At 42.8% G+C, this 23,396-nt stretch overlaps 2 protein-coding genes across 5 annotated transcripts; both read left to right on the top strand.

The window, feature by feature from the left end:
* The first annotated feature begins 1,156 nt into the window (after positions 1–1,156).
* On the top strand, positions 1,157–9,809 carry pyroxd2 (pyridine nucleotide-disulphide oxidoreductase domain 2). The gene is made up of 16 exons (XM_079280889.1): positions 1,157–1,301; positions 1,503–1,522; positions 1,642–1,735; positions 1,986–2,059; positions 2,170–2,325; positions 2,454–2,607; positions 2,702–2,763; positions 2,849–2,946; positions 3,038–3,179; positions 3,291–3,425; positions 3,496–3,568; positions 7,282–7,435; positions 7,834–7,985; positions 8,494–8,600; positions 8,952–9,072; positions 9,349–9,809. The coding sequence occupies exons 1-16, from the start codon at positions 1,178–1,180 to the stop codon at positions 9,417–9,419; spliced, it is 1,737 nt and encodes a 578-aa protein (XP_079137015.1). The 5' UTR covers positions 1,157–1,177; the 3' UTR covers positions 9,420–9,809.
* A 985-nt stretch (positions 9,810–10,794) lies between these two features.
* Positions 10,795–18,414, top strand: LOC306785806 (uncharacterized protein). 4 transcript variants are annotated; one of them, XM_079280306.1, is made up of 16 exons: positions 10,795–10,968; positions 13,049–13,131; positions 13,212–13,292; positions 13,405–13,461; positions 13,555–13,758; positions 13,950–14,063; positions 14,442–14,490; positions 14,699–14,789; positions 14,879–15,020; positions 15,135–15,239; positions 15,387–15,483; positions 15,648–15,681; positions 15,786–15,863; positions 16,019–16,121; positions 16,218–16,339; positions 16,428–18,414. In XM_079280306.1, the coding sequence occupies exons 1-16, from the start codon at positions 10,911–10,913 to the stop codon at positions 16,561–16,563; spliced, it is 1,554 nt and encodes a 517-aa protein (XP_079136432.1). In that variant the 5' UTR covers positions 10,795–10,910; the 3' UTR covers positions 16,564–18,414. The 4 variants fall into 4 exon arrangements, with proteins under 4 accessions (XP_079136432.1, XP_079136431.1, XP_079136434.1 ...); XM_079280305.1 differs by having other exon boundaries at positions 14,696–14,789; XM_079280308.1 differs by lacking the exon at positions 13,950–14,063.
* Positions 18,415–23,396: the final 4,982 nt, after the last annotated feature.

The raw sequence follows: 23,396 nt of genomic DNA, 5'->3' as shown, positions 1-23,396 counted from the left end.
TAGATAGATAGATAGATAGATAGATAGATAGATAGATAGATAGATAGATAGATAGATAGATAGATAGATAGATAGCATGGTAATCCAACACATGTGACAGTGTAAAACTTCACTGAGGGCCTCCTGTTTCTGAAAAATTAAGAAAATGTAAACTGTCCCCTCTGGTTTATTCATTTGAACAATAAACACAGAGAAAATTAGTTAAGGCTGAAAAGATGAAGAAAAAGGGTGGGTGGGCACGTATGGACCCCCAAGTCCAGCCACTGTAAGGAGTGTGGTGGTTCACAGTCTTGATCTCAAGTAAAACCCCGGATCTATGTCACTCAAGTTCAGCAGAAAACTGCGTCCAAGGCAGCCTCTACTTCGAAAAACAGTCAAGCAACCCCACACGGTTTTAAGGCACGCGTATATACTAGGCATTACGGTAAGTGCGTTTCAGAACTGACTTCAAAATAAGAGCAACGTTCTGGTGAAAATGATAGGACACGTCACATTTATTCAATAAATCAGTCAATAAATATAATATATATATATATATATATATATATATATATATATTTTTTTTTTCAACTTAAAAACACAAATAAATATAAATAAATAAATAAAATAAATAAAATAAATAAAAACAAAATTATACATTAAATGAATGATGATTTAACAATAATAATTACAGCATGCAAACTGTGTTCCCGTAAAAATGCAATTCCGACTGTGTGAATATTTGCTCAAATATATTAACAAAGAATACATTTCCAAAGACTAATATGAAAAATTTGTTTCCTTTTAAATTAGAGGGAAGTTAGCTCCTTTTTGAGATTTTAAAGGGCTTTAATTCTGAAATTCTAAATAAGAACGTCCTGATAACCCCAAGTGAAACTAGTCAATTAGTGTAACCTTGAAGTTGCGGAATGTGATGTAGTGTACTGTCATTTTGAAGTCATATTGGTCTTTATTATTATATTTTTTTACAATTATAATTTTGTCTTATTCATTTATTCATTTTTTGACGTATTGAATGACTGTGTCATGTCCTATCACGTTCACCGTTCCGGTATGTTGAAGTCAGTTCCAACTGCCTACACGCTCTTACCGTAATGCCTAGTTTATACGCGTACCGCAAAAATGTCTCGGCTGGCTTGAGCGAAAAGGGAGACTGTTCTTGCCTCAAACTATTGCCATGGCTGCAGCGATGTGGACTGGTCGAGGACCAAGGGCTTTGACTGTTGTGGGGACAGTGACGAGATCCAGATCCAGTCATACCGCTTTAAAATCCCAGTATGACGCACTGATAATCGGAGGAGGTGAGATCTGTGAAGTGGTAGCATTATAAACTCAGAAAACACAGCGGCCACGCTACAGTACAACAATGCCATGCAACTTTGCAACATTGATACAACGTTTCAGCTAAGTTTGCAAAAGTGCTCATTTTAGAATTTGAAGTCATCTCTTTGGGGAAATTACTTTTTTCAGAAAACTGTCTGACATGTTAAATTGCATTGCAGGACACAATGGATTGGTGGCAGTAAGTTATGCGTTTGTTTCCCAATACCTAAAGTATGCTGTAATACATTACATGGTTCAGCAACAGGGTAAAGGTGAAGTTTGTTTTTTGTGTGTGTGCGTGTGTGTGTGTGTGTGCAGGCTGCCTATCTTCAGAAGGGAGGACTGACGACAGCGGTGCTGGAGCGCAGACATGTTCTGGGAGGAGCAGCTGTGTCAGAAGAACTCTTTCCCGGTAGGGTGGGGTCTGGAATACATTCCTGGCTCGACTCAGGTCTTAAAGGGTCGATTCACTAAAAGTTAACTACTTGTTACCCCTAGTTGTATCTCAATGCACTGACGTTGGATACTCTGCATGCTTTTGCATGTTGTGGAGCAGGTTTAACTTTTGTAGACGACAAGCACATGTTATTAGGGGTTGAATGTATGTTGAATTATCAGCAGGGATCACACATTGTTTTGTAATTTCTAACTTTTGTGTCCAGGTTTCCACTTCTCCAGGTGTTCTTATTTGCTCAGTTTATTAAGACCGCATATAAGCACAGATTTGGAGCTCAAGGTAAACATAGCAACTTGTAAAATATATGAATTCAGCTAATTTTGAGGAAGGCTTAAAGTGGTTGATGTGGTTTGCTGCTTTCCATTTTGTGTGTGCGCATGTGTCTTCAGAAACATGGGCTGAAGGTGTACATGAGGAACCCCCATGCTTTCACCCCCATGCTGGAGGAGGGGGTGAGCGGTGCCCCGCCAAGGTCTCTCACCCTGGGCTCAGATCTGGCCATGAATCAGATGGAGATCGGCAAGTTCTCAAAGAAGGACGCTAAGGTGGTTTAAGCATTATGACAGCCATAGTAGATGGTTGACTGTATTGTGCATGTTTCTGCATATAAGCTCTTGTCACAGTGTAGTATGAACTGAAAAAGTCCTTTACCCATTCTTTGACATGTAACCAGGCTTTTCCAGAATTCAATGCATACCTTGAGAAGCTAGCAGGAGCTATTCACCCTCTTCTGGATGCTCCTCCCGTAGACATCCCAGGCATTACCTCAGGATCACCCATGAAGAGGCTGGCTGCAGCTAAAACACTGATGCCTATCGTCAAATGTGGTGCGTTGGCAGGCCTGAGCTAAATCACTATTGTGATGCCAGAATAAGAAATGATTCACCGTGTACTAATTCTGTTTTGCTTTTGAATTTAAAGGTTTGAAACTGGGACGAAACATTCCAGACTTTTACGAGATTATAACTGCACCGATAATGAAGGTTTTGTTGCAGCACACACTAACTTTGGTATTCATTTCTCTATTCAGTCGACTGCATCGTGACTAACTCGTGCTTTGTGTCGTAGATCCTCAATCGGTGGTTTGAGTCGGAGCCCCTGAAAGCAACACTGGCTACTGATGCTGTGATCGGAGCCATGACCGGTCCAAGTAATCCTGGTAGTGGGTGAGACATATTTTAGACACCCCTCTGGCACACAGACATTCATAACTACAGGTTTAAATGCATTGAATTAAACACCGACCTTGCCTTGAAGATATGTGCTCTTGCACCATGTGATGGGAGAGTTGGAGAAGGAGAAGGGATCATGGGGTTATGTGGAGGGAGGCATGGGAGGCGTGTCTCAGGCCATCGCTAGCTCTGCTCGATCCTGCGGCGTTGACATTTTCACTGAGAAGGTAATATGGTTTTGATGAATCATTCTGATTTGAATGCCGTTTGTTTTGTGGAGATGACTTGTAGCATCTGTATTTTGGTCTTCATGCATATACAATGTGTATCCTTGGCAGGATGTAGGACAGGTCCTGGTTGGTTCAGATGGTGCTGCCAAGGGAGTGGTGCTAAAGGATGGCACAGAGATCCACAGTAAAGTTGTTTTATCAAATGCTACCCCATATGTTACCTTCAAGAACCTCACACCCCAGGTAATAGAGATAAATATTCACCATGTCACCTGACAATATCATTTACTCTGGCTTCCTGTTGTCATTGTAGGCTGCCCTTTCTCCAGAGTTCATCAAAGCCGTAGATCAGATAGACTACACCTCACCTGTGACCAAGATCAATGGTAAATCTGTTCTGTTTCTGTCATGCTAATTGAGCTCATGCAAAAGTGTCATTCGTTGTTGTGTTTGCTACTAAAAAAAAAGGACGATATTATGAATTGTATTCAAAGGTGCTGAACGTCAAAAGAATATATAATATGATCAGCTCTGCTCTGTGTCTGTTAGTTCAGCGGTGTGCCGGCATGCAATATTAAACCCGCGGCCACCACTGAACCTGAATGATTTTCTTCAACATAGGTTTCTATTATTTCATGGAGTAGATTAGTCCCAAATGGTTCACTCTCTCTCAGAATTGGCCTTGCAAGATATTGGGCTGCCATCATTTAGTTTACGTCTTCGAAAACATGTTTAAGTGTGCAGTTACTTTTAAAGAGAAGATGCCACACAGACTAGCTGCTATCGGCTCACTGTCTCACTTGTTAGTTCTCCAGCCATATGTTTATGATGTTTAGATTAAACACTGCATTCGGAGTCAAACTGAACTCAAACTATTGGTCTCTTTTTGTTTGTGTTGAACCGCTACTTACACACGTTTGAATGCTGCCAAGCAGTGGGAAGTTGGAAGGCAGACTTGGCAATAAGGCAAAACAAATGTAGTGAATCCAGAGGGATCTGCTCTTCGTCGTCCACTATTGCGTGCTGTCGCTATATTATTACAGTGTAAGATTAGGTCACTGCCTAAGCTCTTGATACTCTAAACCAGTGATTTTCAACCGGTGTGCCGCGGCACACTAGTGTGCCGCGAGAGATCGTCAGGTGTGCCGTGGGAAATTTTCTAATATCACCTAATTAACCATTGTCGGGTGTCTGTGCTGTAATAAAGTGTCGCAGATAATGTAATACTCTTCTATGGCAGTGGGTGGCAGCAGAGGGATTTAAATACCTGTAAAGACAATAGAGTTAGTGCTGCGCGACACGTGACAGTGACAGTTTGGGATCAAAGCAAGACGAGCAAGTGACAGTGATGAAAAACAAAAAAAGGTGACAGTGATGGAGAAGTTTTTGAGAAGGGAAAATGCAAATGCCGAACAGGGCCCTGGACAAAATTCTGACCCAGATGAAGGCCCAAGTATGAGTGGTCGACAAAAGAAAAAAGACAAGACGGTGAGCTCGAGGCGAAAGCTATCTTTCATTTGGATTTACGTTCACCGGGGATGCAACGGCCCCGAGTCCGCTGTGCTTGGTGTGTGGTGAGAAGCTATCCAATAGCGCCATGGTGCCAAGCAAGCTTAAACGCCATCTCCAAACGAAACACCCTTCCGTTCAAAACAAGTCGATGGACTATTTTGTACGCTTACGTACAAACAATGAGAAACAGGCAACTGTTTTGAGAAAAACCACAAAGGTAAACGAGAGAGCCCTCAAAGCTAGCTACCTTGTTGCTGAACTCGTAGCTAAAACAAAAAAGTCCCACACCGTGGCAGAAACATTAATACTGCCAGCTTGTAAAGCCATTGTGAATGAGATGCTCGGCCCTGACGCGGCCAAAGAGATCGCTAAAGTGCCTCTCTCAGATAACACAATTGCCAGACGTATTGATGACATGTCTGCGGACATAGAAACTGTTGTTTTTGGAAAAGATGCGCATCAGTAAGAAATTTGCCTTGCAACTTGATGAGTCGACGGATATTAGTGGACATTGTCAGCTCTTGGCCAACGTGCGTTTTGTGGATGGAGAAGCCATTAGAGAGAACTTCCTATTTTGCAAGGCACTGCCAGAAAAATCAACAGGAGATGAAATATTTCCGGTCACGTCGGAATATCTTGACAAAAGCGGGCTTACGTGGGAAAACTGCACAGGTGTCTGCACTGATGGAGCCGCAGCCATGGTCGGGCGCATCAAAGGCTTCGTAAGTAGGGTCAAAGAAAGAAACCCAGCTGTTACTGTTACGCACTGTTTTTTGCACCGTGAGGCCCTCGTTGCAAAGACCTTACCAGCAGATCTAGGTCCTGTGTTGGATGATGTTGTGCGCTTAGTGAACTTTGTGAAGACGCGACCTTTGAAATCTCGCTTATTTGCGTCTCTGTGTGAGGAAATGGGAGCGGAACATAAAGTGTTATTGCTCCACACGGAGGTCCGGTGGCTGTCGCGCGGCAAAAGTGCTGGCCCGTGTGTATGAGCTCCGAGAGGAACTTAAAGTGTTTCTGACAGACGAGAGGCCCGATTTCTCAAAGCTGCTTGCAAGTGATCAGTGGTGTGCAAAGCTGGCATACCTGGCTGATATATTTCATCATCTGAATGAACTGAACACACGGATGCAAGGCCGAAATGAAAACCTGCTTACAAGCACTGACAAAATGAACGGATTCCGTTTAAAGGTGCAGCTCTGGCAACAACATGTGCAGCGTGGCAACCTTGAGATGTTCCCACTCACCGAGAAACTGCAGGATGGCAACACTGCTGCAATGTGCGAGGTGATTGGCAAACATTTGAAAACTCTGGAGGAGAAGTTGTCATTTTATTTCTCTTCAGCCTTCACAGAATGCCTTGACTGGGTTAGGGACCCATACAGCTCAGCATCCGTTGCTGGAAAGGACATGACTTTAAAGGAGCAAGAGGAACTCATTGAACTGAAACAAGATCGTGGTTTAAAGCTAAACTTTGCTGATCTTCCTTTGGACAGTTTTTGGTTAGCTGTTGCCAAGGAGTTCCCCATTCTGGCCAACAAAGCTATTTTGACATTGCTCCCGTTTTCAACCACATATCTGTGTGAGCTGAGCTTCCCAAGCTTGACAGCGATAAAAACTAAAAACAGAGAGAGACTGAGAGCTGTTGAGGAAGAGCTTCGTGTGTGTCTTTCTACCATTCCTGCCAGGATATCCATGTTGTGTTCATCGAAACAGGCCCAGGTTTCACACTAAGTGAGTACAAATACATTTAGAAACTATATTATTAACTATATGTATTATATGTACTGTGTTAGTGTCTTTTTGTGTCATTTTGGTTGGTGGTGTGCCCCAGGATTTTGTAAATGTAAAAAGTGTGCCGCGGCTCAAAAAAGGTTGAAAATCACTGCTCTAAACACAAGTTTCAAAGGTTTTGGGGTGTTATAAAACAGTTTAAAGCACACACAACTAACAAGATGTTTAGACGTCTTTAGCGTCCTGTGTGGTGCCATTTGTAGCTCCTGCTTGTTAATTACAGTAGCGTCTGAGCTGCAGGGCTTTATTACTCAGGAAGTCTTTACTGCCTACTGATCCTTTACAGTCGACTTAATGATTGTACACACTGTTTTGTGGAATTTATTTTAAAAGTCTGAGCTTTATGGTGAAGGAATTTAGCAGTGTTAAGGGCAACATATTCCTTCCAATGAGAGTCGCCCTGATTGTAATTCAAATACCAAGTAAGCTGAAACTTAATAATATTAATAATCTAGAAGATTTTCATTGAAATAAATGTCTGTAAAGTCATTATCCATCTCTGTATGGGGTAATTGAGCCTATGACCCATGGATGAAAGCCCTTGCATTTGCAGTATTACGAACGCGGTGTCGGTGGCAGCATTACTGTGATAAATCACAAGAGGCACACACTGTTTGGATCTCTGGGAAGTGAGATCCCCAAAACACACCTACTGCTTATTGCCATAGCGCCAAAGAGAACAAAAAGGAAACATTGTAACTTGAAGCACACACTTTAAAGATATGGAAATGTGCACAAGAATGACACATCATGTAATTTTCTTTTGTTGGGACCTGTTTCGTTGTTTTTATAGTGGCAGTGGACAAGCTACCAAACTTCCTAGCATCTCCCACACCAGATGATAAACCAGGACCCCACCATCAGTGCTCCATTCATCTCAACTGTGAAAGTGTAGAGCTACTGGAGACTGCATACAAAGAGGCCATCAATGGACGTCCCTCAACAAGGTGCATGTATCTTCTCACTCTGAGTCAACACTTGAACACATGACACTCTTTAAACAACCAAATCATCCCGCTGGTAAGCGGACCATACATGCAAGAGATACTCCTGCAGACAAACATAACCTTTATAATGTATATGTCTTAAATCTATAACATTATATGCCTTGCAATAGATATTTTCTCCACACGTTTATGTCAACATGACTCAACAACAGACTGGGTTAGGATGTTCACATGTCCTCATCTGGTAGACAACACTTAGCATTGAATGAATAGGCTTCTGTCCCCTAAACACGAGGTCTAGCTGCCACCATATATATTTAAAAACATCCTTTTCATGCTGAATTTCCATCAACAACTCACCCATCATCTTGTCTCATCACGCCTGTCCATTCTTTTAGACCCATGCTGGAAATGACCATCCCCTCTGTGCTGGATCCTACTCTGGCTCCCCCTGGCTGCCACGTGGTGTCACTGTTCACCCAATTCACCCCCTACCACATAGAGGGCAGGGAGTGGACGAACCAGGACAGGGAGGCCTATGCAGACACTGGTTCGAAACACAAAATAATCCAAGAGTTCTGTCATGCTCGTGCTTAAAGCTGATGAATGTATTTTTTTAATCATATAAGCGCCAGTAAGAGTGCGATCCTGATCTGTAGAACTAAAGAGGACAAATGTCTAAACTTCCCTGACTTCAAATTGTCTGACAATAATCATCTGTAGACTGAATGACTCTGTAAATGGGATCATACTTGTTTTAACCAACTTAAGGTTTAGCACCACACGCTACCAGTCCCAGCTGTGGCGACATTGGTACAGCTGTCTCTTTGTAAGGCATTGCTAGGCCTATGTACTTTTATTGTTTGTCTTTTTATGTATCTGTCTGTATGGACCCCGAGTCTGAAATAAAGTCTCTATCTATCTATATGACGGAAGATATAGACAGGAAATGAGACATCCACGTTTAAATGTTGAAATTCCAAAACGGATAAACAGTGTTAGAAGTTGATACTGATTAACCTGTTTCCATGAAAGCCTGTGTTTGTCTGTCTCTTCAGCATATGACTGGGTGGAACAATACGCCCCTGGGTTTAAAAAGTCGGTTGTGGGCAGCGACATCCTGACTCCCCCTGACCTGGAGAGGATCTTTGGGCTCACTGGAGGAGTACGTATGCACTGTATAGACGTTATAAAGCTGAGCAGCAATGGGAATGTTGATCCATTGCTCCACTGGATGAGGAAGTCATATTGCGTCGTCGGCAGAGTTGTGTCATTCACTATCTGCTTAGAGACAGACCTCTTGTATAAGCAGTTAATAATTAGACAGTTTTACCACAACCCATGAGTCCGAATCAAAGTTCACATCCGTTGTGTAAAGTGACACAGACTCAGTGTTTACTGCGCACAACTTGATGACGTCATTGAACAAATGTCAGACTACTTTCATCATACTGATGTAGTAGATCATATTGAGAAACAAAAAAGAAAAGTCAATATTTTGGTCTCATCGTAACAGAATATCTTCCATGGATCAATGTCGCTGGACCAGCTCTACCTAGCACGACCTTTGCCCTCTCTCTCAAACTACCGGACACCAATAAAAGGGCTGTATCTGTGTGGCAGTGGCTCTCATCCAGGTTTGTTTTTAATGCTAAACCCTTAGCTAAATATTGAATTACAAATGTGACTGTTGTGTGCAAATTGTAGTATAAGTACAATAATTAACATGTTGTGTTTTCGGCTGTGAGCACAGCTAATGAACCTTTAGACCTTTGGTTGAAATCTTATCCTCACTGCTGATGATCAAGAAATTAGGTCACTTAATGATGTCAGGTTGCTGAGTGAAGTACTTCTGATTTCCCCACTCTGAACGAGACTGACTAATCTGTGTCTATTCTCTATGTTTTCTTTAGGTGGTGGTGTGATGGGCTCTCCCGGCTGGAATGCAGCGCTCACTGTCATAGGTGACCTGAAACGTCAGTGAAACATGAGACAGCATCCGCGTGTGTAACGCTCATCAGGATTCAACCTCTCTTTTGTCTTATTTGTATGAATTTGACTGATCTGAGAAATTTATTTCAACACTCACTCCAACTATCAGTCTGATCAGCTGTCTCTCCATCATGCTATGTTTTTAAGGGTATCTGAAAATAAAAAATGGTTGAATGGTTGAATGAAAGAGGGTTTCAGACTCTTTATGGGCCGTCCATGTCAAAGGTCCACCAGACATTCACTCCTGGTTTTAAACACTAGTGCAATACTGCTGCACTAAATCCTGTTGCGACACCACTTGTGAATTCATCTAACGGAGTCAGCAGAAAATCACTGATACCAGCACAATATTAATGTTGACGAAAGCATTTTTAGAATAACTGACACGTGTCTTAATTAAATACAATGGGATTTTTAACAACTTTGTATGAATAAATTAAAATGAATTCATGGTTATGTCTTTCATTTTCTTTAAACTATGTATAACGATTACTGGTGTGTTTTATGTAGGATATCAGGGCAGAAACCTAACAGGCTCTCTTCACAACTGATATTATTTTGTTATGGTAGGAAAACACAGGTGCTGCAAATAACATGAACAATGACTGTTCTATTCAAGTGTCCCAGTAAGTGTCGGTACCTTGAATCTGAAGCAGCTAAATTAAATCCAGCAATCATTAACTTCACTATTTATCCTTCACTTCACTTTACAAAATATCCTTCTGTGAAAAAGACCGTATCCATGAAACAATTACATTTTTTAGTAGAATAAAACAATGTGGGTGACTGCTTAATTTGATAAAATATAATTAATTATTTACTTATATATTATATAATTTAATATAATTATGCATGGGCTACCAAACTGGTTTATCCTTTGGACTCTGGAGGAACCTAAAAAATAAGCTTGAAGCTTCATTGTTCCTTGTTTATAGTTGAGTGATTTGTTTATTCACTTCTTACATAAGATCTGATTAAAAGCTGGAGAAGAAATCCAGTAAGATACAAATTGTTTGTCAAACCCAACGTACAAATTGAAGTAAATGTACTGAAGTATTTTCCATCTTTGTGTGATGTTATTTAGAATAAACATCCGGTGCCACAAGTGGTACCTAGAGTTGTACATTGTTAATATCATATTATATAAATTATTAACACCTGAAGTCAATAAAATGTATCATATTTATATATGTACCTGTATTATTATAATTCTTATTCATAGGAGGCATATATAATGGTCATTGTTATGATTAGAACTGAAACGTTCATCTAATAATTGATAACGGTGTCCTGTGCCTTTAAGACGCCGCTGCTCAGGGTGGACAAACTGCTCAGCGTCGCAGTTTGACGCTCAGGAAGTGGACTAAACCACCAAAGATTCCCGCAGATTCCGTATCGATTGTCCCAATGTTACTAAACGTGTTCACACTGACCTAAACATTTGTCTAAATACTCTGTGGGATATTTGAGACGATAATGCTGGATGGTTGCACTCATGAAATTCACCAGAGACATATGCAGGCTGTTGGGACTCGGGAGCGGTAAGAAACGTCCCACTTTTTCAAAAACTTTCTAAACTCAACCACAAGTTAAATTGATCCCGTCTGCGATAATAAAGCGCGTGTGGTAATGAAATCGTGGATGTAATCTAACACGCGGTTTATTCGTGATAGTACGTTGCTGTTGTCTCTGTCGTTAAGTTCAAACTGAGTTCTTGGTCGAACAATGAAAGTTCCCCTCTTGCCAGTTACACCCTCGCTTGCACCACTTCCAAGTTTTTGCGCAGTCGGTGCCAAACATTTGTTTTCGTGAAAACGTACAAACCCACTTAAACATGCTTTTACATTCACGACGACAGTAATAACGCAACTCACAAGTATAAGTATGTCGAATAGAGGAGGTGACGTGCTTAAAAGACCCAAACTAGTCTCCAGACGGACGGGCTCACGAGAAGCACATTCCCCGGGGCATGTCGGTAACGTTATGATAACGATGCCTCAAATGTGGCAGCAGCCCGCAACTTGCGCAGTGATACGTTGACTGCAGTTACATTAGCATCACGTTGTGTCTTTAAAGTTTAAACATGTCATGTGCTCACGCTTTGTTCCTCTTCTCCGAACTTTTCTGGCAGTTCAGGCAGTTCAGCAGGCTAGTCCACCGGCTCGCTGTCAAAACCACATCAGCATCCATTGCTGCCAATGACGATATGATAACGTCACCTTTTGAAATGTGACTCTAAATCTAGGTCTGCAGGTGTCACATGTTCAGGTTGTTATCGTCACAGTTCACTAACTCACAGAGTGAATGTTTTTAGTGGTTATGTGTGATGAAGAGCTGTCACATCACAAGCTGTCCATGTGTGTAAAGATGCACGCACTTCATTGTAGAGAGGTTGATGATTCAGCATGTTTCTATTTCAGTGTTTTTTTCAAACCACTTAAGACCTGACTTGTGATTTACGGTAGTACTGATTGTGTTCTCTTTATCCGCCTCCTCTCGCTCTCTCTCAGTGATGCTGTGTACAGATTGACTTCCAGGTTAAAGCTGCAGTCAGTGATGATACCGGTGTTTTACATTCCTGTTGAAAAGCAGCTCACACTCTCCTTGAAGGGGAGAAACAGAGACTCTCTTGTTGCTTTTGTCCACTGATCTTGGATCGTTTGTTAGGAGGACGTCCCACCATAGTGAGGATTTAACAAAACGCCTGATTCAGCTGATTGAATGGAGCTGTGATTGTTTCTTGGCATTTGAGTCGTGAGCCAGAGACGGACAGCTGAAATGTCTTCCACTTTCTATTTACGTTTTGAGAAGCTAACTCCTTGCAATGGTGGACTCAGTGTTTACTAAAGCTAACGAGACTTCGTTTAGGCAGCAATTCTTTTGCAGTTATCACAGAACAATATACACACAGAGACAGAATGAGGAAGTCCAGTCTTTTCTTTTGCCCACGATAAATATAGTACGCTTAAAGAGCGACGCAGTAGACTTGCAATCACTCCCATCAATGATCCCCGAGTCATAACATGAGTCACAGAACAAGAATGAATTTGTCACTACCTAGCAAATGGAAATCTGACACCGCATAGAATCCTGCAGGCAGGGTCCGGTGTTTTGAGTCCTCTTATCTTTACATTTGTCTGCTGTCAGTGGGCCAAAATCAGCTCATGGGTTCTGGTTTGATCTGATCTATGCCCCCCAAAACACACATTCCACATTCAAGGCATTTTTCAACCAAGTTACAGAGAAAAGATGCCATGTTTCTCCACAGCAGTGCCTGCTCGTTGAGCATGGTGCAGTGGAAAAGTTTGAGCAAACATGTCTCTGTTAAAACCAAAACAGAAACGACTGTGTGCATTTTTGTCTCATGATTACCTTTCCTGGATCTATTTTTTAAAAGGAAACATTACGTCACTCTCCTGTCGCCACCCATTGTCATTTAGAGTTTGCCCTGTTTGTGGTTAGATCTGAATGTGATCGAGGAAGGAGTACTGCCATCCAGATAACCTACAATTATAATGCTGCTTGTAGATGTCTGTTACATTGTGTACAGAGCAACATTATTGCAACGCTTCACTGTTATTATCAAGGCATGTGTGTGTGTGTGTGTGTGTTTCCCATCAGGCCCTCCCGTCCAGCAGCAGGAGGAGCAGATGGACTGTGGTGCCGCAAACCTTGACCCGAGTGAAGATGCCACTTTGTCACAGGTAAACAAATCGTGTCAGACTGGCATTGTCAGGGCTGCAAGGGTTGAAGGTGCAATGTTCAACAATGCCTGTTTGTTCAGGATGCATTAAATGGAGAGGAGGGTCTGAGTGAAGAGGAGAAGGTCAGAAGACGGGCAGAGCGACGTAAAGCCAAGAGGAAGGTCAGCACACACTTACACCCCTTAAACATCCTGCTTGTTGTTTATAAGTAAAGTGTATTATGCTGTCCAAGTCATGCATGTTCTGATGTGTCGAGCACTGCATCTGTTTCAGCGCCGTCGAAAACGTAAGAAGCAGGAGCAGGTTAAGCAAAATGAGAGTGCCGAACGGGTAATAATCACATTATTCCTTCTAGGAATGCACTCTACATTTGCCTTTACTGTGGGGAAAATAACTGGTTCTTTATATGGTCCCACACATTAGGACGATGAAGACGAGGATGGGGGTGCAGAGTCTGAACTGGATGATAGTGAGTCAGAAGCAGAGGTTGGTGCTGAAGAGGAGAAACGAGGAGTGCAAAAAGAGGAGAAAAAGGAGGCTGTCTCACACAACCACGTCGCCACTCCAGCCACGGCTCCTGCAGGAATCAAAGGACATCCGAAAACCCACTCCAGATCCACTGAAGAGGTAGAGGAAGTGTACTAGAATATTCTGCATGCTGCTATAATGTGTAGCTATAAACCAGTGGCCAAGACTCGGTATGCAGGTTTTAACTCCAGCCAAACGCCACAGTGGAGAATCAGTTAGGCTAGTATGTGTTTGATATAAAAGCCCGCATGCTTGTAGGCCTGGATGGCAAAACTTTCTGTGTCCCACAGGAGCCAGAGTGGGATGTGAGCAGTGCCTTCTTTGCTAATGCTGCTAGCCATATCAAACCCAAAGGAACAAGCCGCAAGTCCAAAGAGAACAAGGAGAACGAGGCCAGGAGAGAGGTGAATGAATGCTAAGAGATGATATAAGATGAGACGCTACAGCAAGACCTCCCATCATAGCTGTGCATGACTGTTCTTGTGGCATCAATATGTTGCTCTGACAGTTCCAAAGTCTGATGTGTGGAAAAGTGGACTCTGGACGTGTGTGTGTGTGTGTCAGCTGTGGGATGAAGCTTAGTTATTAAAATACATGTCAGACTATTATATATTGGTGACAAAACAAAGTAGCGGTATAAAACCAAAACACGCACTTATGCATTCTTTTGTCGGCACTTCATAGTATTTATGCATAGTCTATGCATCTGATTTGAAATGACAAATCTAATCACTTGAGCACTACCTGAATATGAACTGATAAAAATAATGTTTTGTTTACAGACAAATGGAACTGACACCATGACCAAGAAGAGCGCGTCGTCACTGACGGGTACGAATTGTTCTTTGCATAACGGGGCACAAAAGCAGCCTTTTTTTAATAAGTTATTCATTGACAAAGAACCATAGCCGTAGAGGAAATTATTGATTTGAGTTTTCTTTGTCCAAGCATGTCAGTATGCAGCACTGCGGTCAGCTGAGCCCTCGGGGCTGCCGACTCACCAGAGAATTATTTACAAGCATTTTTTTCTTTTTAGCAGGAAAAGGCATAAAGCTGGTGCAAGAGGGGCAGTACGCACAAGCTGCCAGCATGTTTACAGAAGCCATCAAATGTGACCCAAAGGATTACAGGTACGTCATGACTATTTGATCATCAAGGAAATCCACACATTCCAGGCACGTGTAAGATATTCTTTTTTGCATTAAACTGCGTCCTGTAGGTTCTTTGGGAATCGCTCCTACTGCTATTACTGTTTGGAGCAGCATCCTCAGGCCCTGGCAGATGCCGAGCGCTCCATTCAGCTGGCCCCCGACTGGCCCAAAGGACACTTTCGCAAGGGCAGTGCTCTCATGGGCATGCAGGTGGGTGTTTATCATGTAATCAAAGAAACGTATTGAGTGAACAGCTTCACGCTCATGGTGTGGTAAGATCAGCCTTTACTAACTCGTGTCTGTGGGTCTCCGTGTGCGCTGTAGCGGTACAGTGAGGCAGAGAAGGCCATGGAGCAGGTGCTGAAATTTGACAAAGACTGTGAGGAGGCTGTCGATGACCTCTTCAACTGCAAAGTGCTGCAGTTAATGGTATACTCGCCCTCAAACAAAGTGGCAGCTTTAAATAGCTGTGAATGAAAATAACTACAGCTTCCGCTGAACTTTACTATCAAATTGAATTCCTTTTGATTTTATTTCCATGACTGGTCATTCATTTTATTTCTCTTCTTTCCTCAGGAGCTTGGTTTTGAAGAGGTGCAGAGTGTCCTACTGCTGGAGAAATTTTCAACTGTGCAGGCTGTTCTGGCATCTTGTTCTGATGCTGCTGCCAGGGGTAAGATCACATGTCCGTATTAAAGAGAGCCATCATTTCCTCTCGGGAACGCTGAAGAGGAATTAAGCAGTAATAGGCTAGCCGCGATATGTTAAAAAATCCTACAGCCTTTTTTTTTTTTTTTTTTCTCTCGATTGATGAAGCTTTTTTTGTTTGTTCTGCAGCTGGGAGCCAAGATCCGTCAGTTGTGCAACCGGGGTAGGTGACAGTTTGTTTGTCCAATCAAAGCCACGGGTCAGAAGGGTTCCAACACATTCTGAAACTCAGCTGTGATTGAATTGCTTTCTCTTTCTCTCCTTCAGAAGCCCTTGCCCGTCGCTGTGGGTGGGAAATGTGACCACGGAGTTAACTGAGAAACATCTATGGGACATTTTTATATTGTAAGACTCTAGTCCATTACAGTGCTAACTAACCTAATTCATGACTTGAAATGGGTCTATATAAACACAACGTCCTAATTCAATCATTGGAAAGACATTTCAGCAAACACTTGTGTGTATTTAACACTGAACCAGCTGTTTGCTTTGCACCTTAGGTATGGTGAGATCGAGAGTGTCCGTCTTCTGCATGAGAGATTCTGTGCCTTTGTCAACTTCAAGAATGCAAACATGGCTGCTCGTGCCATGGAGAAACTAAATGTGAGTACTCATCTGGCCCTCCTCTTTCAGTCCTCTGTCTGTTTTTGAAGAATATCCCGATGGACTTCAGAGTTGTGTGTTTGCTTCCTATCACAGGGTTATTGTATTGAAAACACGCGTTTAGTGGTGCGCTATCCTGACCGTCGCACGCAGAGGGTCCTTCCCATCCCGCTCAAGACCTGTCTCCCTGCCACACAGCAGGCCGGGGCAGCTGCTGGGTGAGACGCACTTCAGCCTCACTTAAGAAACTCTCCGTCACTGAAATCAAACTATAGAATTTCAACTGTTGTCTTCCTCTCTTTCAAGACCTCGACGACGTGGCCCAGTGAATGAAGACGAGTGTTACTTCTGGAGAACCACCGGCTGCCATTTTGGGGACAAATGTCGCTACGAACACATTCCTGATCAGAAAGGCAAGGACAGGAAGCCCTGGCAGCCCTGAGCTCAGTTTACTCTCTGCCTCAGTAGTGTGCAGGAAGCTGGGATGCACAGAGTGTGCCAAAGGAGCCGGTACCTACTGGACCCGGTTCTCTGGGCTATTTTATATTTACTGATGCAGAATGGACTGGACTAGTCGAAGGAACAGAGCCAGCACTCGGGCTCTAAGGCAGGGATGGTCACACATGTGCCACAAAGGGCTGGGAGCGTGAAGATTTTTTTTTATTTCAACTAAAGCTTTTACTCAACGCTATCGCTCAGTAGTAACAACACCGGCGCAACACCATGACCCGGTGTAGTATTTGTTTTGCATGTAAACCTTCACATTCGCAGCCTTCCACGGCACATGGGGACCTATTCCAGCTTTAGGGGACACAACCCGACCTCACAGACGTGCAACATAAGGAGGAACTGCTTGGTCCACGATGGGGGGAAAGTAATGGCTCTGTCATGGACCGCAGTAATGAAAGGACTCAGTATGGATTTTTCAGGTTCTTCAGTGATGATCCTGGGGACCCTCCTTCTTTAGAAATTCCATCACAAATCAGTGCCTTTCATACTGTGCGACGTAGCCTTAGTTAAGATGATCACACATGGGTAAATAGACACAAGAACTACACGGTTGTCTCGAGGATTTGAAATTGTAAGTATTAATGCATGGACTCTGTGTATCTTTCACTTTATCTATCGGCTGCCCCTTTGTTGAAAGATTGAATAGGCAGACTGCATGCCTGTTCCGTTGTCGTGACAAGTTCCGGAGGACTCATTGTACGGCATGGAAGAAGTAGTGGAAACACCTGACCTGCTCTGACTATGCAAAAGGTTAAGTGCCAACTCTGTGTCAGTCATACACACGCCTACTTAATGCCTGTGACATGGCAATGCCATTGATAAAGTTCATACTACAGGACTGTGCCTTACTAAAAATGTTCAGCCATGTACACACACACACACACATTCATGGCCACATGTGTAACATAATCCACTCGCAGAACTTTTGAATCTTAAAAAGCAGTGTTTTTAACCGTACGGCCTCCATTTCAGTATTTCAGAGAACCAAAGAATGCTTCATCTGATGACTGCGCTAAAAACAGCCTTGTTTTTTAAAATACGTTTCAACACTAGGCAGTGCATTAAAACATATTGGCATGCGTCTGTATCGTCTCCTAGATAATGATTACAAACTCCTGGTTTAGGGCCACACTACATTCACTCGTAAACTATGCACAGCGTAGTGAGTATTTATTTCCTTATTTATGCCGGCCTTTTTCCCCATTTCTCTTTTACAACAGAACTTAGGAGCTGAATACAGCTTTTCATTTACTGGCCTGTTAGTGTTTGGGTAAGTCCCCTCTTCGGTTTCTTCCTGGCTTTAAGAGGAAAGCATTATGAAGAGCCATTTGGTGCAAACACTGTCACATGCTGCACTTCTGCTTTTTCTCGTATTAACTTTCCGTCTCGTGGCTAAAACTTGTGAAAAAGGAATTGGGCATCAAACTTTAAGACTGCACTTGTTGAACTTGCTCGTTTCTTTTTGGACTGGTGCTGTTAACGATGGCGGTGCTTTAAATTTTGCAGGCTAATACAATGCATTGGATGTTACTGTAGCATATTATTATTTACTTATGGATATTTCAGAATTGAATATAAGAATTCCCTGAGTTTAATTTGAACAATTCGGTATGTTTTTCATCTTTTTACCTTGTTTGAAACTTTCAGGAAAAGGCATTTTTAATTATAATATACACATTGATAACCAGAGCACTGCAATCCTGTTAATCTTCCAAATATTTTGTATTATCATTACTGCACTGCGAAAAGAGTCTTTTATATTTAATAAATGTATTTGAACCACCCATGTCTGAGTCTCTACATGAGTAATATTACAAACTGGGGAAGAACTGTCTGAGGAATGCAGTTATTCTACTAATATGTCATAAACAGGAATGTTCTGGGTATGTATGTGGTTTTCCTGCCTTCCACTAGGTGGCAGTGTTGTACTTGAAAGGTTCGCACTGAAATATGTCACCAACAAGCCTATGCAATGCATACACATTTGTCTCTTGTGATTTCCAGGAACCAAGTTCCTCTAAGTCATCCCTGATACTCGAAACCCAGAAGCTGTAAATCAAAGCAGGTCCTGGCTGGTGTGGGAGGAATATGGCAACCCTGTCATCACTCGTAGGAGACACTTGTGGCCAGCAATGAAAGATGCATTAGGGAATCTGTAAGCACCCAGACCAGTGGGAGAGGGAGACATGACAGTATGTAGAATGTGTGGGAAAAGCAACCATTATCCCACACGACCTTTTGAATTGAGAGTAACTAAAGGCTCATGACACCTGTGAATGCATGTGTAGTCCATGCAAGTGTGACAGTTCAAGATGCTGCAAAATGAAAGCAGCAAATTAAACATTTTCACATGAAGTTTATCTGAGAAAATAATTGTGTCATGCCGTCCAAAATGTATAACTAATGCAATAACAGAACGCCTACAATAAAACTTATCGGTGTTGGGTTTGAAAAAATTGGGCATTTACAAAGGAGGCTGGGTGGTGTAATGGCAGATGCCATTAGGTCGCATTGAGTTTTTGAAGCTCGATTCATTCTAGGAACTAAAATCAGGTTATGTTGAGCTCTGATGCTTTGACCTCTCTTCTAACGATGTGAAAGTGTAACTAAATTTGTAGAGTTCCCCTTTGAAATTGCATGCATATACTTATCTTCTAAGGACTTTCCACCACTATCAGATTTAAGGTATGCACTGCTAACACTCTAAATTGCAACCTGATTTTATGAAAAGTTTACCTCTAGATTTAGCATACCTTAGAGCAGGGATTCCCAAAGTGGGGTGCGCGCACCCCTGGGGGTGCGCGAGCTGCCTCTAGGCCCTAGAGGCAGCTAGGGGGTGCGCGAGAGGAAAAGTGTAATGGCGGTCTGATGGTGTAATAATATTAAATATTTAAAAAAAATGTAATTTTAATTTAAAAACTGTCAGGTGGGACATCTGAAGCTATCAGTCATAAAAGAGGAGAGGGACAGAGAGAGAGAGAGAGGAATCGGAGGCGAGGGGAACGGAGAGGTGCGTGGGGAGAGACCGGGAGAAGAAATCGAGTCAGAGGAAGATGAGACGGAGGAAGGAGGAAGGGATTGCACAGACAAATCGGGAGCACATCGGCCCATCGCGGAGTCAAGGTGAAAAAGAGGAAACGAGAGTGAGCATCAGACTGGGAAAAAAAGAGGAAATATGATGAAAAGTATCTGTGTCTGGGCTTCACTTGTATTGGCAACGCAGATTCCCCAAAGCCACAGTGCGTGGTGTGCAGTGAGGTTCTGGCTAACAGTCTGAAGCTCTTATTTACGTCGCCACCTGAACACCAAGCATGCCAGTGCAAGTCAAAAGCCCCTTACATTGTTTATATCGAAATTGGAGGAGTTACAAAACAGCCAAAACAACTGGAGTCTCATTCATGTGTTGGGTCTATAAATGACGCACTACGGGCTTCATATCTGGTTACAGAATAGCGAGAAAGGGGCTACCGCACACAATCGCCGAAGACGTGAGCTTGCCAGCTGCCAGAGAGATGGTGGAATGTATGATTGGGGAGAAAGAAGCAAAACAGTTGGACATGATCCCGGTGTCCAACAACACTGTGTCGCGCCGCATCGATGCTTTGTCCGAAGACATCCTGGCTGCATTAGTCGCTCATTAATTGTAAATTACATGTGATAATCTGCCTCTGAGCCTGTGCGTGTGTGCTCGCATCCGTATTGCTCTTTAAAAGTGACGCCTTGTGTCACTGAAAGTTATTGAAACTTTGTTGCAGTGTTTCAGGGCGTTTTCACACCTTCAGTTCGTTTGCTTTGTTCCGATTCAGGGATTAATATGATACAATGTTGCACTTGCTCCTTTGTTCGGTTTCTGTTCACACTGCAACATTTAACAGCGGACTAAATCTTGTAAACAAATGCCACGCGCGAGCAAACTGTTCTCTCATTGGTCCGATTCTTATGCGGCTATGAAGGCTTAAAAGGCTCTGTTGCGTCTTTTTTTTTTTTTTTTTTATTAATGGGGGGGGGGGGGGTGCGCGAACCCGGTCGGGATGTAGAAGGGGGTGCGCGGCCTAAAAAGTTTGGGAACCGCTGCCTTAGAGGTTCTGGCAAAGATGGCCTTTGATGCTTGATCTAATGAGATCAAGCTCTATGTAGCTTTCTGCACTCTCAGCCCTCTAACCAGTACAACGTATCCTCTATACAGTATGGGCCAATATGCGGCAAGTAAAAGCATTATGAAAGCCCAGAGAGACGGCAGTGGGGGCACGAGGAGCTGCTGTCGTTTGAAAAGGCACTTGTTTATTGTTGGAGAGCATGTATTTATTTCATGCCTCCACAGATTGTGGGTAAGGGCAGAGCCGGCTCGGTCGGCGTAATTAGAGAGGTAGAGAGGGTTCTGCCACAGAGAGCCGCTTCGCTCACATACTCTCAGCCCTGTGAGCCCTGTAATGCACTCTCACCAGCACACACACTCTGAGCTGCTAAGGATTGGCACACAGGCAGGGACACCTGTCTGGTCTAGTTGAATTAGTCTGATACGCAACAGTGCCTCACAAGTTAGAATGGAGGAATGTCACACACAGCAATGAGTTGTATTTTTAACCTTTCCTCTCCCTGTCGGCCTTGGAGATCCCTCTGATTTGGCGCCGCTAATAGGGGGTCAGCTCTACCTGTTCGGGTTTACCAGTCAGGGAGGGACCACCATCCTGCCACCCAGTCACACCATCAGTCGCACACACAAATATCCCAATTACAGCTTCAAAGTTTACACGTGTGCACACAACTACACATATATGTAACGTATGTTTTTTCCCCCCCCTGTGAGAACACTACATATAGTAAGTGTTATTACAGTCTTGGTTGATGTTTCGGTTCCTGCCTCCCCTGTCATGATTGTGATTTTTCACGTCTATGAATAAACTGTGCTGCCTCAAAGAGGTGCCCAACTGAGGTTGACTTTCAAACTTGCAAACTGGAAAACAGTTTATCAACACAACACCCCTGAGGCCAAAAATGTCCGTGTAGCTAAATTTGCCCCAAATCTTCCCGAAAGGACTCAAAAAATAAATAAACAAGATTCAAACACGTCGAAAAGGCCTCAGAACACATCTGGAGGAAACCTAAATCGGATCAGGACTGAGCACTGAAGTGATCTCGGTTAGGAAGACATAAACAGGACTTTTTTCCTCATTTTGTATCTGGATCTACACTGGTGACGCAAATCGTTATGCTTTCTGTACCATGATGATAGGTTAGCCGATAGTAACACACTCCCGGGCAGGGCTGGTGTTTGGCATATTCTCACCAGTCACGTGCACCATGGCTACGGTGAGGCTGGGCCTATTTTAGAGTTGGTGGTTTGCGGCCATCTCAACAAGGAAATATCTACCCTGTGGTATAGGGAGCTTCTTTAAGACACTTGGAGCTTGATGTTTGAAACTATTCTGGAACCAGAGTCCTTCCTGTTGGCTAGATTTACACACGTTCACCCTAAGGTTTTGTAACGCTCTGCGAGTGCAGTTGCATAAAGCATCATATCAGAGAAGGGAGGTGTAGAGAGGCCAGAAAAACACAGCATTTGATTCTGAAATGAGTTTTATAATGTATGAAATCGATTTCTGCTGAGGTGCTAAACACCCCCATCCTGAAACTGATGAGTCTTGTGGTTGCTGGAGACTCATTTCTCAAACATTCACCGTCAGATTCATTTATCTGTGCGGAACAGGCTGAGCTCATTCAGCGGTGCTTAAAAGTATTCACCCAGAATTATACAAATGTCAGCAAAGTATAAGGTTCAAATGACAAATCCTCCATCAGTGGAGGGAACACAATACTTTGATTTCATAGGAAACGTGTTTGAGCATTGTGCAGACACTTAGGCTACATTCGAATAAACTAGCTTTACATTTTAGCACTTGAATTACGGCAACACTTCTATGTGGGAGAAAGATATGGAGGGAAAGAGAGCACATGTGGGAGGGAGTGATATAGGGAGAAGGAGGGCAGGAGGGAGGATTGACTAGGGAGAGCATTTAGTCGACACACTCCTTCACTCAGTCACTCTCCCCTAGCTAGTGACGTCCACCACTGCAAACATTTGCTGCCTGCCAGGTGAGTGAACTTTCACCTTACCGTCTACGTCTACGTTTTTATCCTGGTAAAGAATATTATTTTATTTTCACTTTGATTTATAAGTTATTTTCATTTATTGTTTCATTGTTTTAATACATGTGCATCTGAAGTGTAACAGGTGTAACAGAGTTGAGATGCTCCTTTTCCTTTCTGGATTCTGTACGTTAGCGAGATTGCTGTTATAAAAATCAGCTAACTATAATACTGCCACAGTTCAAACATTTAGAGGGTTTATTTGTTGTGTACAATGTTGTTCTTAGATTGAATTAAGCAGCAAGAAAAGACATACAGAAGGATTTATACAATATAAACTGCTGTTAAATATGATTTACTGAGAGCAGTCTGCAAAGTCTGTTTGTTCGTTGCTGGTTTGTTCCTTTATCATTTCATTGTCACAGTAAACAAACAGATTTTGTGTATTTTGTGCTCCGTGCTGTTGTGTGGCATGCAGTGATTTAATGTTTCAGTCTGTCTCCACCACTGCGTTGTCCTTCGGCTGTGACACTTGTTAACCTCCAGTTAAAACCTGCCTCGGGTTCTGTCTGGTTAGTAAGCCTCAGGGGATGTTTATTCACGTGAATTGCAATACAAAAGTGCGTTGTATCTGTAATTATATGCCTATGTTTGACATGAGTGAAAAGTAAGCCTTTT

The sequence above is a fragment of the Melanostigma gelatinosum genome (assembly GCF_949748355.1).
Source record: "Melanostigma gelatinosum genome assembly, chromosome: 12".
Taxonomy (NCBI): domain Eukaryota; kingdom Metazoa; phylum Chordata; class Actinopteri; order Perciformes; family Zoarcidae; genus Melanostigma; species Melanostigma gelatinosum.
The sequence above is the reverse complement of the archived record's forward strand: the minus strand, read 5'-3'. Positions and strand labels throughout refer to the sequence as shown.

Coding starts and splice junctions, on each gene's coding strand:
- LOC306785806 (XM_079280305.1), top strand. CDS start 10,911: ATGGTTGCACTCATGAAATTCACCAGAGACATATGCAGGCTGTTGGGA. Junction 13,462..13,554: donor AAAATGAGAGTGCCGAACGG/GTAATAATCACA, acceptor CCCACACATTAG/GACGATGAAGACGAGGATGG. Junction 15,864..16,018: donor CTATGGGACATTTTTATATT/GTAAGACTCTAG, acceptor TTTGCACCTTAG/GTATGGTGAGATCGAGAGTG.
- pyroxd2 (XM_079280889.1), top strand. CDS start 1,178: ATGGCTGCAGCGATGTGGACTGGTCGAGGACCAAGGGCTTTGACTGTT. Junction 2,764..2,848: donor TAACTGCACCGATAATGAAG/GTTTTGTTGCAG, acceptor TTTGTGTCGTAG/ATCCTCAATCGGTGGTTTGA. Junction 3,426..3,495: donor TCAAGAACCTCACACCCCAG/GTAATAGAGATA, acceptor TTGTCATTGTAG/GCTGCCCTTTCTCCAGAGTT.